Source organism: Hevea brasiliensis, chromosome 2 (genome assembly GCF_030052815.1).
Source record: "Hevea brasiliensis isolate MT/VB/25A 57/8 chromosome 2, ASM3005281v1, whole genome shotgun sequence".
NCBI lineage: Eukaryota > Viridiplantae > Streptophyta > Magnoliopsida > Malpighiales > Euphorbiaceae > Hevea > Hevea brasiliensis.
In genome coordinates, this window is record NC_079494.1 from 112,374,318 (window position 1) to 112,393,444 (window position 19,127).

At 34.1% G+C, this 19,127-nt stretch overlaps 2 protein-coding genes across 2 annotated transcripts; one reads left to right on the forward strand and one right to left on the reverse strand.

Annotated features, from left to right (window-relative positions):
- Nucleotides 1-463: 463 nt before the first annotated feature.
- Nucleotides 464-3,438, forward strand: LOC110659274 (endoglucanase 17). The gene is made up of 8 exons (XM_021817153.2): nt 464-1,217; nt 1,306-1,512; nt 1,658-1,858; nt 1,950-2,042; nt 2,122-2,283; nt 2,382-2,493; nt 2,585-2,748; nt 2,858-3,438. Exons 1-8 carry the CDS (start codon nt 969-971, stop codon nt 3,188-3,190), a joined length of 1,521 nt encoding a protein of 506 aa, XP_021672845.1. The 5' UTR covers nt 464-968; the 3' UTR covers nt 3,191-3,438.
- A 2,210-nt stretch (nt 3,439-5,648) lies between these two features.
- On the reverse strand, nt 5,649-13,064 carry LOC110659273 (sucrose synthase 2). The gene is made up of 15 exons (XM_021817152.2): nt 12,759-13,064; nt 12,412-12,544; nt 11,577-11,728; nt 11,255-11,447; nt 10,920-11,038; nt 10,587-10,803; nt 10,166-10,261; nt 9,890-10,063; nt 8,845-8,961; nt 8,576-8,742; nt 7,623-7,847; nt 7,084-7,405; nt 6,755-6,999; nt 6,546-6,684; nt 5,649-5,942 (listed from the first exon to the last, which is right to left on the reverse strand). The coding sequence occupies exons 1-15, from the start codon at nt 12,854-12,856 to the stop codon at nt 5,904-5,906; spliced, it is 2,436 nt and encodes an 811-aa protein (XP_021672844.2). The 5' UTR covers nt 12,857-13,064; the 3' UTR covers nt 5,649-5,903.
- Between the last annotated feature and the right edge of the window lie 6,063 nt (nt 13,065-19,127).

Genomic DNA, 19,127 nt, shown 5'->3' on the forward strand with positions numbered 1-19,127 from the left:
AAGGAATGATTCTTTATATTTTTAACTGGAGCTTTGTTTTTAACTCTCCTGTGTGTTTTCAACATGTTATCAAAGCTTGATCCTCTAATTTGCAACGCAAATTTTCAACATGTTTCATTTCACATATATTAAAGGAAAATGATTCAGTAAGCTGGTGCTTATAATGGACATCCTATATTGCAGTGGATGCCTAACATGCACAAACAGTGAGCGGCAAAACCTGCATGACCCTTGTCACATCTCTTTCATTGCGCTATACGAGTAATAACTTCAACCAGTTCACATGCCTGTGCTGCCATTGAGCCTTATCATGCATGAATTGTTAACCCACCAGCAACCTAATTTAAATCTCCATGTGACTGTCCTTGTTTGTGGTAGAGGTGATCTGGTGAAATCCTAAATGGACATAACGTAAGTTCTAAAGGGTATCTAAAGTCAAACAAAAAAAAAAGAGGAAGCTATACTGTAGACCCGGTCATGGTTGATTTAGAAGTAGAATCAGATCGAAACCAGTTAAACTTGTATTTTACTGAATCATGAATTAACCAAACTAAAACTAAACTAAACTCGTCCCGTTCGGTTCAAAGCTAAACTAAATAAAAAATTGGGCTATTAAATTTGAACCGAACTTAATTAAACTGAAATTGAAACTGAAACTTTGGGGGTTCTGGACCAGTTCAGATTCACCCTTGCGGTGAACCATGAACCGACTGGCCAGGTCGAGGATATACGCCCCATCCCAATCCCATTGCTATAATTGTGGTAGTAAAAACCTAAAAATGATGGATTAATTAAGATTAAGCAAATGATAAAGGAGGTGTGGATTAATTTATTGTTTTAACCAATGAGAGGTTAACAGAGTCAGGGACGCAGCTTTTGCTTTATAAATACAAAGAAAGGGATGACTCTATTCTTCCACTGCGGCTTGCAGGGTTGGTTGTTGGTTGGTTTACTTTGGGCGGACCAAAATGGCTTTCTCTCTTTTCCATTTCACACTTGTACTGCTCCTCTCCTGTTTTGCTTCTTCTTTGCTCCATTGCCATGGCTTTCCGGCCCTCCACCACCACCGCCACCCTCGCTTTGCCAGCCACAACTACAGAGATGCCCTCACTAAATCAATCCTTTTCTTTGAGGGCCAGAGATCAGGCAAGCTCCCTTCTAACCAGAGGATCACCTGGAGAAGGGACTCGGGTCTCTCAGATGGTGCAGCCATGCATGTATATATGCTAACTTTCTCTCTTTATCACTGTTTTTTTTCTACATTTCCTTAGCTTAGTTAACTTGGGTGTGGAAATGAAAATGCAGGTGAATTTGGTAGGAGGGTACTATGATGCAGGGGACAATGTGAAATTTGGCTTCCCTATGGCTTTCACTGCCACTATGCTCTCATGGAGTGTCATTGAGTTTGGTGGGCTGATGAAAGGCGAGTTGCAAAACGCCAAAGCCGCCATTCGTTGGGCTACTGATTACCTTCTCAAAGCTACCGTGCATCCCGACACCATCTACGTTCAGGTTTGTATTCTTTGCTTTGCATTCTTAATTTGGATTTGTGCCCCTTCTTTTTTTTGTGTGTGTTTCTGAATGGGCATTTGAGCACTCGAGTAGAGACGAAGAATGTAGGAGATCAAAATAATGATTTTTGGGTTCGTCTTTGCAGGTTGGTGATGCTAACAAGGACCATTCTTGCTGGGAGAGACCAGAAGATATGGATACCCCAAGAAGTGTATTCAAAGTAGACAGAAATTCCCCTGGTTCTGATGTTGCTGCTGAAACTGCTGCTGCTCTTGCTGCAGCCTCTTTGGTGTTTAGAAGAAGTGACCCCACTTACTCCAAGCTTTTGGTCAGAAGGGCTATCAGGGTGAATACATAGTTTCTGCCAGAATTTTTTTTTAAATTAAACGAGTATGTTTGTTGTAAATTATGTCTTTTAATCTTGCCTCTTTGTCTAGGTGTTCCAATTTGCAGACAAGTATCGAGGAGCATACAGCAATGGATTGAAGAAAAATGTTTGCCCCTTTTATTGCTCCTATTCTGGATATGAGGTGAAGTCTGCCATTGCTATTTTCATGAGACTGGATTTAATAAGCTTAATCTCTCATGGGTTGTCTTTAAAAATGGCAGGATGAGCTGTTGTGGGGAGCTGCCTGGCTGCATAAGGCCACAAAGAACCCTACTTACCTCAACTACATTCAAGTTAATGGGCAGACCCTTGGGGCCGCAGAGTTTGACAACACCTTTGGCTGGGACAACAAGCATGTTGGAGCAAGAATTCTTCTTTCCAAGGTCCATTCCTTACTTGTTCTTTATTTTTCAAATTTTCTTTGTTTGCCATATTTTCTTGAATCTGGATGATGATTAATATTACTGCCCTTGAATTTCAGGCATTTCTTGTTCAAAAACTGCAATCCCTCCATGATTACAAAGGCCATGCAGATAATTTTATCTGTTCCATCATTCCAGGGGCCCCTTTCTCTTCAGCACAATACACTCCAGGTTCCCACATTCCTAGCTCCAATTTCCACTCGGTCTCAGATTGGTATTTTTTTAACTGCTAGTTTTGGCTTTTTTCCTGGCATAAAATCAGGTGGGCTTCTGTTCAAGATGAGTGATAGCAACATGCAGTATGTGACCTCCACTTCGTTCTTGCTCCTAACCTACGCCAAGTACTTGACCTCTGCCCGTAAGTTTGTGAACTGTGGTCGAGCCATAGTCACACCTAATAGGCTACGAAACATTGCCAAGAAACAGGTGCAATAAACACACTAATACCATAAATTATCTAATCCTGATGCAAATTTTCTTATTATATTAATATATTTTGTTGTTTTTAACTCTGAAATTGTATTATTATTATTAGGTCGACTATCTTCTGGGAGACAACCCCTTGAGGATGTCCTATATGGTGGGATACGGTCCAAGATACCCGCGAAGGATACACCACAGGGGCTCATCTCTACCGTCCATTGCTGTGCACCCGGCCAAGATCCAATGCTCATCAGGCTTCAGCGTCATGAAATCTCAATCCCCGAACCCCAACATTCTTGTGGGTGCAGTCGTTGGAGGCCCAGATCGGCATGATAGGTTCCCAGATCAAAGATCAGACTATGAGCAGTCAGAGCCGTCCACTTATATTAACGCACCTCTTGTTGGAGCACTGGCTTATCTTGCTCACTCATTTGGACAGCTCTAAGTCCTAGTCATAGCATGTACTTCTCCTAGTTTTTTAGATTAGGCGTTGGGCTTGTCAATTTTAAGTTTTAGTGGTTTTTTTCTTTTTTTAAAATGTTTCCCTAAATACATTTCTCTAGCTGTGAACTGTGGTGGGCATAGCTGGGGTCGGGGCCATAAGGCTCGAGCCCCAAACCTTGAAGAAGCACATTGATCAAAAGGTTGTTGCTTTTGTTTATCTATTTTTAATTTTACACATCATTGTTACCAGCTTTAGCCTTTGGTGCGAGTGCAAGTTTAGTGCCAAGAACGGCGTTTATGTATGTAAAATAGATATATGGCTAGGAGGAGCTTTTTTACTGTGTTAGGTCCGTTTTGGGACTAGTAATATGTCGTATAGCGTTTTAACATGCATTAACTAGAAATTCTCCGTCCATCTCTCGGGCTTTGCTCCGGCGAACTTGTGGATTCACTTAGTAAAGTATAACTCCCCGGATAGGATTAGGATAGGGTCATAGGGAAATATGAAATTATTTTTAAATCTTCACCTATATTTTCGGATACTAACACTAATGAAATTTAAAGCGTGGACAAGAATATAATTTTATATTGTATTAAAATATTTAATTAAGGCTTAATTTTATTCACAATTTAATTTTAACATCCTCCTTTAATTTTAATTTGTATTAAAAAAATATTAAAATTTCAATTTAATGCCACATAAATTCTTTATAGACAGATTTTATTGTGTACTTTGGCACAAGCTCATTTGAACAAGACTAAATAGATTAGGTATAATAAAAAAATATTTCTCCACGTTAAGAGAATAATCTAACTGTAATTGAAATATTATTGATAACTTGTTGGATTCACTTTTTTTTTTCTTTATAACCCTAAATTATTTTTTTTATGCCTAATTTATTTAAGCACGTTCATGTAATCATCTAGCTAAAGTACCCAATGAAATCTAACTAAAAAGATTTTAGGTGATATTAAATTAAAGATAAATATATTTATGATACAAATTGAGATTAAGAAATAATGGTAAAACAAATCTTAAAATTAAGTAACGGTGAGTGAAATCAAATTAATTAATAATGAAGTGAGTATTCAAATTTAGACCTTTTAAATATAAAAAAAATTAATATTATGTTAAAAAATCACTCAATCTAAAAAATTAAGAGTTGTAAAAAATTAATAAGTTTAAACTAATAAGGGAGAGTTGCAAAAGTAGGCTTTTATCTCTTATATAATTTTTTTTTTTTAATTTTGTAAAAAATTCATTTTCGTTTGTATATGTTCAATTTAACTCATTTTTAACTTTTTATCCAAACTAACCTACACATTTCAATATAAATTCAATTTAACTTAAAAATTAAAACTTGTGGGTTATTTTTTTTTATTTAATTCAAAAATTAAAAAAAATTAACTTCTTAATTTTTGAATTAAATTGAATTTTTTTTTGCTATACAAAAAATTAATAATAGACTGTATTGAACTTTCTAATAAATACAAAAATGAGATTGAGCTTTATTTTATTTTATTTTATTTTTCTAATGCTGTGTTCGTGTGGAGCTTCTTTGCCCCAGCAGAAATGGCAATTTCGCCTTTGAATAAAGGATTCGTGTTCCATCCTGAATCAGGGTGGAGATGCAACTGCCACTCTTAGACAACTGGTTAACCCAAAAATAGATAACAATAATAATAAAAGAACCACATTCTACTCGTTCTGATCTAGCGTATAGTGCTCCAAATGAATATTTTACCGTTGGTGGGAGAGTTGGTGGGAGAAACGAGTCATTGACCCCTGGAAATCAGCGAGGGAAGTTTTTTTTTTTTTTTTTTTTTTTTGAGAAATAAACGAGGGAAGTTAAGGAGACCAAGAAAGAGATCCTTTTGTAGAGACGCGCGATACTGTTGGAGGTTTGTGGGTGTGGTTCAAAAAGCCGTGGCGTTACAGGCTTGTCAGGAGAAGTGTCAGTAACTGAACTTGGTTTCATTTTGACAAGGAAAGCAGACTCCCCTAGGCCCTAGCACTAGCACCAGCTGTGTTAAGATGATGGCACTGAGGGGACTTAACGATATTCCCATGGCGGACCAAACATACAAATAATTTACTGTTTCGGGGTTATACGACCGTGACAACTTGGTCCATTTCCAGAATGGATACGAACCCTACTAGTCTGGTTAACGCTCTAGTTCTTACCCTACAGAACCACGATTGAAGTACCATTCAAATTTCGTTAAGTTTCGTTACACCGCACCACGTACCAATATGAACCTTACCAGGACTCAAGCGAATTCTTCTGTAGAACTACTCGCTTTGCTTCAATAGTCAAGACCTAATTTCTTCTCCTTTTGATTTAATATTTTTTACTTTTATTATTAATAGCACATTATATCATTTTTATTTTATTTTCCTAAATCATACTTTTTTAGGGGAAAAAGGTTTCTTAAAATAACAAAAAAAAAGAAGAAAATGGAGCAAGAAAAGCTTTTTAGCATTGTTACGAAATACTCTGAGACCCAGATAAGAAAGCTGAAGTTATTCACAAGTAGTAAAATTCTTGAGGCGTTCGCTTTGTATAAGAAAAGCATCAGACGTAATATTCGCGTAACTTCTTTAAACATGCCAGACAAAGCATCAGGAATTTATTTACATAATATTATTACCTTGTGATGTATTGTCACTGCCTCTGGATCATGGGATATACAGTTCCATTAGTGATTGTAGCTTAATGTTGGTCGTCAATTGCCAAAGGAACGGTTTTCACCTGAAACAAATCACAAAGAATGAAATTTAATGCAGAATATCGCGTACATAACAAAAACTTCTTACAGTAACGTCCGTTTAGTGCTTAGAGAAGCATAGACACCTCCACATATATACATGTTTGTGTAATGCTACAATTTACTAAGACTTGGTGTTATATATCTTTGCCTTAATAAGAATATGATATATTAAAATTTCTTGGTAAAATTTTAAAATTTGTGATTTTTAAATAGAAACAATTTTTAAGAAACTAAAACGGGCCAAACTACAATATTTTAATGTAAGAAAATATATGGGAGACCATGGGACCCCCTAGCTTCATTGTGGCTCCACCATTGGAAATATGGCCCTACCAGCAAACCAATTAGTTTTCATAGATTTCATGTCACAACACAATGTAGAAGGAAACACTAGATAGATTAATAATGCTGCATAGAGACATAAACGACAGGAGGTTAAAAACTCGTCAATGAGGCTTTTGTCTAGCCGTGAAACTAGACGAGGTTGATGCCTTGAGACTAAAATACTTTGTATATGATTTGATTGATTATATATTTACTTTGCATTTGCAAATCTCTGTCAAAAAAAAGGACTAAATACTCACCAAATCACGGAACTTGAGGATGTAAAACATCTCAAGATATCTTCGAGTCTCACGCCGGTCAAGTTTGGAAACGTACTTCCAGAAACCATATACCCCAGCCAACGTCAAAAGCCTCTCAGAATAGATCTTCCATGTGTACCTATTCAAGAGATCTGAGTGAGCCTCACATAGCCTGTGCTAATAATCTTAAGTCATCTATAGATAATAACCTTTCATAAATCCTCTGAAGCCCTGCGTCAGATATTTTATTCCAGTGGCTTGGATCCTCCTTGCACTTTTGAAAGAAATCTACCAGAATTTCAGCAGCCTGATCAGGGTGATATGGATCAATGTGGAATCCTGATATACCATGCTCAATAATTTCCGCAGGACCACCATGGCAAGTAGCAAATGTTGGAAGGCCACAAGTCATAGCCTCCACAACAGTCAGCCCAAATGCTTCATAAAAAGCAGGCTGCACACCAATAGAAAGGGAATTAAGACTTGACAGCCTGAGAAATCTTTTACACAAATAACAAAGCACACTACAATCACATACCTGCACAAAAGCTCCTTTTGTATCAGCTATGTAGCGATAGAGCTCACCATTACGTGCTCGATTTGTTTGGGCTGTTATCCATCGAAATTGTCCATCCAAATTGTACTTCTTCATAAGGTCGTGCATCTTTTCAATTTCAGCAATTTCTTCTCTGTCTCTGGACTTCTTCACATCAATATAACCAGCAATCACAACAAGGTTCACCAACTCCCTCAGCTTCGTATTCTTACCATATATCTCTACCAGCCCAGTAATGTTCTTCACCCTGTCCAGCCTTGCCATGGAAAAAATCAAGGGCTTTGACTTGTCGCTCAGTGTACCTCTGTAATGATGCAAAGGAAATATTAGCTTTAATAAATGGACTCCTCAAGTCTGATCCTTCTTATTCCAGATTTCCAACAATGTCATTAGATATGGCGCTTGTATGGTAACACAAATTCTTGAAACAAATGGTAATATCAATCATAAGGGTTGTTTTCAAATATGCTCATAAACATTAATATGCGGTATGCAAACTATTAAAAGTATGAAGGACTCACATCCACTCGTCCGTTGGCTCAGGATCATACAACATCTTTTCTATTGAAGCATGTAAAGCTGTAAGTCTTTTTTGCTTTTCAGAATATGGGAAGTAGATGGACATATCTGCCCCAGGAGAGACAATATTGAACTTTGGATCGAAAACATCAATGCCATGAACAACTCGATATAATCCTGGAAGAGTGAAAGCAGTGTGGCTCTCATACTGACCAACAGTATTCTTCCTGTCAAAAGAGCATACAAGTTAAGCACCTGAAATAACATGCATTACTTAATCTAGCATCTAAAAATTGATAAAGTTGCACAAGCAATTTCATCAAGGCTAATTTCCAAATGCATTGGTATATTTACACAACAGGAAAGGTGGGCTAACATAATTGGCATTACCGCTGCAAATTAGTTACCACCATTAAGTTGCAAAAGCCAGCACAACGATCATTAGTTCCTGCTAAAGGTAATGATTGATATATTTGCTGAACAAAAAGTAGAAAAATAGAAGGCTACTATTTACGCCATTTTGCAATTTTCAAATGTATCTAAAAATACTGTGTTTACAGCCATAAATGTTGGTTGACCCAAAGCTGAAACGGTAAAATTTTTAATGCAATTATAACTTGATTAGGTTAAGATTGGAGACCTCCAATACTACCTGAACCAATATCAGCACGTAGAACCTCACGGCTATCATCCATTAAGCATGACTCATCAGAACACCAACATGTCCCACTTTTCTTATTCTTCTGCTTTCATCCTTTTACTACTCTTATTGAAATAATTACTAGGTCACAAACTGCACTTTTGATTCCTTTAGTTTTCAGAGAAAGATATTTAACACTCAGATTCCAAGGATTTTAAAACAAAAGCAGATCAATAATGGTCACTATGTTTCATCTTATAAATACTGAACAACATTACAAATAAACATCAAAAGTAAGAAGGGAGGCACACTTACGTTCCTGCAATCTCTTGGTAAGTACTGGTGATGATAAAATCTGCATTGTTCATGGCTAATAAGTCAGCAGTGAATTGACATGAGAAATGATATTTATCATCAAAATTTTTCCAATATATATCTGAATCTGGATATTTGGTTTTCTCCAAGGCATGCGCAATGGTGCACTGCACATTCAAAACTTAAAAATATTAATATTCGCTTCTTAACAGAGAACTTGATTGACCTCGTATTTTCCAAATCTTAAAACCAAGCAAATCAATCCTAACCTGTGTAATACCCATTTTATATGCCAACAAAGATGCAACAAGGTTCCCATCACTGTAGTTGCCTATAATAAAATCAGGAATGCCCTGTAACTCAGCTACAATTTCACTGGCCACATCCTGGAACATTTGAACAAAAAGTTCTTTTATGAGAGAGAGAGAGAGAGAGAAGGAAAAAGAAATTAATAATTATAAATATGATTTTAACTTTATATTTAATCCAAATACATATTGTAGAACTAAACAAGATGCTAAGGGCTTCAGTTGGTCGTGTAATGATAACGAGAAAATGTAAGCAGCAAAGGTAGTTTGACAAAGATAAGGAACTGTCAACCCAATAGCAGGCAGTCTCAGCCAGCAGGTCTTTTGATTTCTGGCAATAGTTAAAATTTTGATTTGTAGCTTTTGCATACTCACCTCCCTCCCCCTACCCCACACAAATATGGGTAAAATGTTAAGGTGATTATCATGGTGGTGATAAAAAGATGTTCCATGTGAAAAAATTCTGTAGGAGGCAGTAGCAGCTTCAAAATTGTAAGGATATAGTTGGCGAAACTACAAATTAGCTATGGTGACATCCTTCGAGGTGGTAGGTATATTTTAATGTACTGCAGATATACAACAGACACATTAATTTCTCTCCCTTTGAAATGTTCATAAGAAATTAAAGTTTAGTCAATTAGGATGGCCATATCTATAGCATCTAGTCTGAACTACCAACGCCCCTTACCCATGCCTTGGGTCTACTAGAGCAGTTTTAGTCATCCCTATTTCTTGGAAAAAGGAAGATCTAGTACTTGAACAGATATTACAGGCAGCACATTATTATTATCGTTATTGTTATTGTTATTGTCACTTTTCCTTTAGAAGATCCTAAAATTTAGATTGTACGCATAATTCCACTATTTAAAATTACATCTACATCACCAATTAGATAAAAGTCTAAACCTTTACTAATTTGAAGCATCATTTCTAAGGTATCACTACTCAATATTCAATAACAAAAATATTCAAAATGATTCCACACTCATAGAAACTCTTGTCCTACCTCAGCAAAGGTCTCCAGATACGGCCACACATCAAATCTTGAGATCCATTTTCTAAGAATTCCTTTCTCTGATCTAAAAGGAACTCGCAGAATATGCGTGTGTTCTGTTCCACTGACTCTTTCCAACCTCTGATTGCATGTAGTCCCTTTTGCATCAGGGATTAATCTGGTCACCTTGAAGAATGAAAAATTCATTACTTGAAGAAAAGCAATCAATATTGATCAGAGTGGTGAAGTTTAAAGAAACTGACCTAAGATAACCATAAATATACTTACAATCAGAATCCTAGGCTTGAAATCCAGGCCTTGCTTCTGTATTCTAAGAAGCATTTCATTCTCTAAGGCACGGACTTGATCCAGTATATAAACAACCTGCAAGTTAATTAGAGAAAATAGAAAAGAAAAAGTGTTACAATTTTACATGAATTCTTTTCTTTCTTTCTTATTATTTATTTATTTATTTATTTTGCTTGGGTGGAGGGTAGGGAAGGGCTAGAGATAAATTAACATAAGGATAGTAAGAAGTGACAGAATAAGTGTACAGTCTGCAAAGGTAAGATATAAAAGACTTCCATGTGTGCCAAGCCGGAAATACTATCTATTTTTGCTCTATTTTGTTGCCAGGACAGATATACTATCTTTTTTTGCTCTATTTTGTTAGCTGTTTTAGTTTGTGACAAAAGTAAGTCAACAGCACCTGTCCACCAGTGTCAGGCAAACCTAAAACATTTGCTTGCCCAAAGTATCCATGTGGAGACAAAATCACAACATTAAACACCATGGGTATTCTCCCCAGGAATGTTTCTAAAGATAAGGGATCAGGAGCCTGCAGGATGTCCAAGAGAAGGTGCATTGTCTCCAGTACCCGTGCTGCAGTATCCCCCCACCCTCTCTCAAAACCCAGTTCTTGTAATCTGAATCAAAGTAAAAATCAGATGCAGGAAAAGTTTGGTGACAAGAATAATTTTCTACAAATATACCCCATTTATAAACTTCATGAGACAATAGGTTACACATAAAAATAACTTACTTATATTCAAATTCAGAATATGGTGAATCAGGTGGAAGCTTAGAAATATATTCTTCTGCCTTAGCAAGGGCAGACTGAAGTCCGGATATGCTCTGTATCCGATCATTCAACATCAAGGCCTGCACATAATCCATAATTCAATTATTCATTACAAAAATCCTCAATCCAAGTATCATTTCAATCCTTACTAAATCCATCGCATCTCAATTCCAGTGATAAAAAAAATTCAGAATTTGCAATTATAATCGAGACATTATAAATTTATAAATCCATCATGGTTAAATTTTGACAAGTGAAGACACTTTTAAAGTAAGTTCCTGTTGCCACAAACTCACATGCCCTTTATATTTGTGTGCTCGAAGGAAATCATTTAAAGGTTCCAAGCAGTCCTTGTTACGAAACATAATTGAAGAAAGATGGCGATTGAGGAATTGAACACCATTGCCAATAGATGAAGACCGGTTGGGACGAGGAACATCAGCATTAAATGGCTCAAAGTCAAGCTCAAGTACATAGGGATCATTAGACCTAAAGAAACATTTGGTAAATAACATAAACAATAATCAATAAAGGATCAAATGGTTATATGCTAATATACATTTAGTCTAAGCAAGAAAATTTTTTAAAAAAAAATCAAGGAACAGAGAAGTTGCTTACGGCCCATCTACAAGTTCTTCTTTGAACCGAAGGTATTCTGAGACGCTCAATTGCTCCACACTGAGTTCATAAACATTCACACGGACATATTCCCAGACACCAGGTCTAGGACGAATGGCTATTGCCACAAATGGAGGCAAAACTATGGCTTCCTATTACCAATATATATAAAAAGCAAAAGTAAAGACATAATGCAATTTGCAGCAACATATATAAAAAAGCAAAGAACGTAATTTGCAGAAAATAAAAATAAAGGCTCCATTTATTGCAGTGAAATATTACCTTGACAGGAAAACATACAAAAACATACAGAAGTAGCAGAATTTAATGGTAACATGCAAAAGTGCCCAGTATAATTTTCTTAAGTAGATAAAAAATAAAAAGTAATTAAACCCAATTCTGCCCAATTTATTGGCCAGAAAAACTTTGCAGGTTATTAAAATTGTAAAAAGCTACTTTTAGCATGCTATTTTTAATTTTAACATGTACATCTGAGGGCATGTAGCCTATTTTTCCTCCTTTATGCATTATCCTGTAAACAATGCAAGATCTTATTTCAAACGTAAACTACATATTGGAAAAGGTTAAACAAAAAGAAAATTATCTTTTTTCCTTCTCTTTTCCCGCCAATCAAAAGGCACCTGGCTTTGATTGGTGATTTATTGATTGAACATGAGTTTCTTCTTTGCCAGAAATTAAAAGTAAACTAATAAATCAGCATAATACGGTGTTTCTCTCCCCCCTTTTCCCTCTCCCTCTCATTTCTATGTAGAATATGCTATGATCAAACGCTTTAAGATCATGCTTGTTCAACAAAAGCGAAACAAAGACTAACCTGAGCAGATTTAAGGATTTCGCCGAAAGGACCATCCCTTAGCCCCAGCCTTGCTTCGTCTTCGCTGACAATATTATCAAGTTCATCGATCAAAGTATGCGGTTGCAAAATTCCTTTGCCTTGATCCACATACCTTCAAATCCCAAAATAACTGTCACTAAAAACACAAAATAGTAGTTCTTTTTTACTCACCGAAAAATTTAAAAACAAAAATAAAAACAAAAAGGACACTTCCATCTCACAAGAAGATACTGAGCACAGCAGGGCGGAAGTTGAAATTATACTCCGTTTTCTCAGTAACCAAACAGGAAAAGAACAGTAAAAGTAGTATATGTGCAAGGAAGAACCTGCAGAGGAGAGAAACAAGCTCGTTTCGGTGAGCAGAGAGAGTATCTTCAACGCGATCCCTCATGCTGGGGATTCTAGCCAACTTGGGAGTTCCCATGATCGAACTGGACGCAAAAATAAAAGAAGGCTGTAAGGTTTCTGTGCGAGTAGACCAGGTGACCCAGAGAGGAACCGAACCAGGCGTTGGCGTGTTAAAACTTAGAAAAGGAAGAAAGAGGCAAATTCAAAGTAAAAGGCGAATTGCGTGATCGAAGTCGGAAGTGATTGATATGATATGAGGCTACTGTAGAAAATATGATAAAAATATTTTGATCGCTTGCGAATGTATGTGCGCGTTAAGTTTGTGTAACAATAAAAATTTTAATAAAATTACTATAATTTTAATAATAATTTATTTTTATCATTAAATTTAATATGTATATATTTTTTAATCTCTTTGATAAAAAAAATTAAAAAAATATATTTTATGAGGGCATAATTTATTTTTATCATTGAATTTAATGTATAATATATAAGGGTGTAGGGCGTTCACCGAAAATGATGCGCCTTGCTGGCGCCCGGATATGGTGTTAAGTGAGTAAGGGTTCACACATCATAAATGGGTATGGGTAAAGAAGTTAGTCCATAGGATAGATAGTAGAACAGAATACAAGATAGACATAGCAAATAATTGAAGATATCATAAAAAAATACCAATTAAGAAGGGACAGGATAAGAGGAGGATCAGGGTTGGTACTTGGAATATTTGATCACTTACATGAAAATTAATGGAGCTTGTGGATACCTTGGAAAGGAGAATGGTGATTATTGCTTGCATTCAGGAGACTAAATGGGTAGGAGAGAAAAGCAAAGAAGTGGGTAATTCAAGGTACAAACTGTGGTTTACCGGAAATGAGAGAAATAAGAACGGATTGAGCATAATCATAGACAGGATATTAATAGCTGTGAAAATAGTAGGAGATAGAATTATACTAGTAAAGCTAGTACTATAAGGAAAAACAATAAATGTAGTTAGTGCTTATACCCCACAAATAGGACTAGATAGTGAGAGTAAAGGTTTTGGGAAGATATGGATGATTTAACGCAAAGCGTACCAAATGAAGATAATATTTTCATTGGTGGAGATTTGAATGGACATGTAGGAAGTGATAGGCAAGGCTATGAGAATGTTCATGGAGGTTTTGGTTTTGGCAGTCGAAATGAGGAGGGAAAAAGCATCATGGATTTTGCTATGACATACGACCTAATACTAGCAAATACCTACTTTATAAAAAGAAAGTCACATTTAGTGACTTTTAAAAGTGGGCAACATAGAAACCAAATTAACTTCCTCTTAACTAGGAAGACAAATAGAGCTCTATGCAAGGATTGAAAGGTCATTCCAGGAGAGGCTTTAACAAGTCAACATCGGTTAGTGATCTTGGATGTCAAGTTTAGGAACAATTCAAATAAGGTCAGAATAAATAGTATAGCTCGAACAAAGTGGTGGGAGTTCAAAGGAGTAAAGCAAGTGAAGTTCAAAAATGAGCTTCTCGAGTCCGAAGCATGGAAGCTGAATATGGAGGCCAATGATATGTGGATACAGATGGCATCAAAAATTAGAGAAGTAGCTAGAAAAGTACTTTGAGAGTCTAAAGGACATGGACCACCCTCAAAATAGAGATAGTGGTGGAATGAGGAAGTACAAAAGGCAGTGAAGAGGAAAATAGAATATTATAAGAAATTACCAAAATGTGATAATAATGAGGCATATGAACAGTACAAGATAGCAAAAAAAGAGGCAAAAAAGGCAGTTAGTCAAGCAAGAGCACAGGTCTTTGAAAAGTTATATGAGAAATTTGGAACTAAAGAAAGGAAAAAAAAAATATTTATAGATTAGCAAAGAGGAGAGAAAGGAAATGTCAAGATCTCAATAAAGTTAGGTGCATTAAGGATAAAGAAGGAAAAATGTTGGTGAAAGATGAGGACATTAAAGAAAGATGGAGAAATTATTTTAATGATCTCTTTAATAATAGTCAAAATGGTAATAGCGTGAATATAGACTATAGAACGATAGAAAAGAATGTGAATTATACTAGAAGGATTAGATATTTAGAAGTAAAGGAAGCACTTAAAAGAATGAAAGTGGGTAAAGTCTGTGGACCCGATGGAATACCAATTGAAGTGTGGAAGTGTTTGGGAGATATGGGAGTGACATGGTTAACTAAATTATTTAATAAGATTCTAAACTCAAAGAAAATACCTGATGAATGAAGGAGGAGTATTTTAGTACCTATTTTTAAAAATAAGGAAGACATACAGAGTTACTTGAACTATAGGAGAATTAAACTCATGAGCCATACTATGAAGTTGTGGGAGAGAGTTGTGGAGCATTGACTACGTCGTGATACTTCTATCTCTCTTAATCAATTTGGCTTCATGACAACTCCTTTCAACTATGGAAGCGATATTTCTCATTAGAAGCTTGATGGAGAAATATAGAGATGTGAAGAAAAATCTACACATGGTTTTTATTGATTTGGAGAAGGCTTATGATAGTGTTCCAAGAGATGTCATTTGGAGTGTGTTAGAGCAAAAGAGGGTATTTATTAAGTACATACAAGTGTTGAAAGATATGTATTAAGGAGCAACTACTATTGTGCACACAGTGGGAGAGGACACAAGAGATTTTTTGATCTCAATTGGATTACACCAAGGATTAGCTATAAGCCCTTACCTTTTTACATTAGTTTTAGATAAATTGACGAAACATATACAAGAGAGTATTCCTTGGTGCATGATGTTTGCGAATGATATTGTTCTGATAGATGAGACGCGAGAAGGAGTCAATAGAAACCTAGAACTTTGGAGAAGTACTCTAGAGTCAAAGGGCTTTAAGTTAAGTAGAACGAAGACAGAATACATGCATTGCAAGTTCAGTGAAGGCCAAACTAGTGATAGGGAAGGATTTAGTTTGGATGGAGTGGTACTGTCCCAAATTAATCACTTTAAATATCTTGGCTCAGTCCTTCAAGTAGATGGAGGATGTGAGGAGGATGTTAGTCATAGGATTAAAGCCGGATGGTTGAAGTGGAGACGTGCCACGGGAGTTTTATGTGATCGCAAGATTCCCAATAAGTTGAAAGGGAAATTTTAACTCCATACGACCGGCTATGTTATATGGTAGTGAGTGTTGGGCATTTAAGGAGTCGTATGCGTCTAAGATAAAAGTTGCAGAGATGAGAATGTTAAGGTAGATGAGTAGCCATACTAGACTAGATAAAGTCCGTAATGAGAGTATTAGAGAAAAGGTAGGAGTGGTACCAATTGAGGATAAGTTGAGAGAAAGGAGATTGAGGTAGTTTGGTCATGTGAAGCGTAGACATACGGAGGTTCCAGTTTGACAAGTAGACATTAGGTTAGAGGATAGAAAGAAAAAAAAATGGTAGACCTAAATTAACTTGAAGAAGAGTAGTACAACATGACCTAGAAGCATTACAAATTTATGAGGATTTAACCCAAAATCGTTTAGAGTGGAGAAAGTGAATCTATATAACCGACCCAAAATTTTTAGAATAAAGACTTAGTTGAATTGAGTTGAGTATTGAATTTAGTGTATATATATTTTTTATTTTTTTAATTAAAAATATATTATATGAAGGCAATATATATAATAAAAATTTATTATAATTATTATAATTTTTACTGTAGTCTATTCTCATCGTTAGACTTAATATGCCTGTATTTCTGATCTCTTTCACAGAAAAAAAAAAAAAAATTGCGGGAAGCCTGCAGAGATGGAAAACAACAAGGGATGAGTGTTGGACTGTGATCACGAGCGGCGGCGGTATAACACAAAAGGATACTAATTGGATCAAACTGTACCAGAAAAGTTTAGAATAATATATAATCGTATTTAAAAAGTATTATATTCTTTTTGACAGAGTAAGTGTCTGTATTTAGAAAATAATAAATGAAAAAAATTAGAAAATAGTATCAACTTAGGATGAGATGGAGTTCGAGTTTTATTATTGTTAATACTTTTATCTATTTTATATCAAAACATTCATAGAGTTATTAGTTTATATTATAGTATTTTAATCTTTTCATGAGCAGTAATTGTTAAATGAATGAAAAGATAAAAAAGTTTAACGAAATTAAAATTTATTAATAAATTAATTTTATTTTTAAAATTAATATATTTTATTTTTTAATATATATTAAATAAAAATATATTAATAAATAAATTATTATTTTAAAAAGAATAATTACTTACAAATGAAGAAGAAAACGGATAAAATATTAATCAAAATCCCACATATTTTCATGAATTTTAACATATTAAACTCGAAGTTATTCCTTTCAAACATCTAGATTTTTGAACCCTCTTAATTTTCAAGCAGGAATAGGTTTTTGAAAAGGGAAATTTACAATTTATTCTTTAAATTTTATTATTAATAATAATTTAATCTCTAAATTTTAAAAATTAAATTATTTAATTTTTTATTTTTATTTTCATCAAAATTGTAAGTTTTTTTGTCTGATATTTTTGTTAATTTCACTGATATCAATGATAGAAGAAAGAGAGAAAATTTTTAAATGAAAAAAATGTGAAATAAGATAAGAGCTATGAGATTTAATAGATTAATTATTTAAATAATTAATTTTTATTAAATAAAGGATATATTTATCGCTTTATTTTAACTAATAACAATATTAGATGGAGAGATTTATAATTTTAATAAAAGAAAAATTATGAATTATGCAATTTAATTTTTAAAATTTATAGACTAAATTATTATTAATGATAAAATTTACAAGTTAAATAGTAAATTTCCTTTTTGAAAATTCAATTCATAATTTAATGGATGAATTAGTTAACGTCACCTTTTTATGCGGGACGCGTGTTGGTTTCCAAATTGATGTTGGAATTCATATTTTATGTCATTTTCAAGAGAAATTATAAAATAGATGGGATGATAAGCTAATGAAGTTAGATAATTAATATTTAATAATGGGTTTTAAAAAATAACTATCTAACAAATTTTAATAGTGTAAACTGTTATATAAAACTATGGCTTTACTGTATAATTTTAATACTTTTTAAGATGTATTCTCTTAGATTTTTTTTTTTTTTGGGTAGACTATTCTTTTAGATTAATTATTCATAAAAATTTTAAAATATTTCATAACAAAATCAAATACAGAATAAGAAAAATTATCATTCTTATTAATTAAATTAATTCTATTAACTTATCTGGATAAACATAAGGATTACAAGAACTGGCCACCACTACTTTTTATTCAATTGTTGTCTTTGGATGCTGTTTTCAATCTCATCTTGTTGGACCTTTTTGCATAGCTTCGCTTGTTCTTTTTTGAACGAATTGCTTTTACTTTTATTTGCCGTGGTGCTGTCAGCTTGTATAGTCTTCGTGCCATGATTATATCAAAACTAAAAATAATACAATATTCATCATCATCATCATCCTCATTTCCCCATTAATCCGCTAATAAATTACCCAATCCAATCCACCGGCTGGTAGATAGATTTGTTTTCTTAAAGAGCCTTTATTGAATAGAGTAATAAAAATTGTACTATCTTCTTATCCAAACGAATATTTTTTCTGGCCCAGTTGGCCACCTAGTCGTCTATTCTACAGTGCTATAATTACTTCTTTAATGTTATATACTTGCTCGTTCTAACACACACTTGGATAAAAGCAAATCCCAACTAGGAATTACACGGGCTGTTAAGAGTTTTACATCTAAAAATTATAAAGAATTTAAGAACTTATAAGAGCGAAAAGATTAATTATTTAATTAGTTAACTCTAATTTTTTAGCAATAATTAGCCTTAGACTGAATAAATTTATCTCACTCATCATAAATTCTTATTTTAGTTAACTCATTTATTTTTATTCGTTCAATTCATTTCAATGATACTCTATCCAATTTTTCATCATATCACATTAGTGAATGCACATATAAGTATGTAAATGATATCATTCTAATTAAGAATTTTAATTAAAGTAACTGATTTATTATATAAAATCTCTCAATAAAGACCGATTTAGATTAGTTTTGAATTAAAGTTGGTGATTTAGATTTAGAATTCAATTTTTAATTTTAGTTAATGTTCAATAGTTTAAAATTTTAATTTAAATAAATTAATTCAATGGGAAACTAAATTAATCAATTTTGATTTAATTTAAATCCAATTTGTTGGACATTTTAGTTGAAAACATTAGCCACCAAGCTATGTACAAATTTTGTAATTGGAGGTATTTTATGTAAGCTTAAGCAGACGTTTGTGAATGAAGGTAGTAAATAGTTAATTTTTATTTGCTGGAAAATCAAATAACCATAAATTTGCGAGTGAAAGTAAT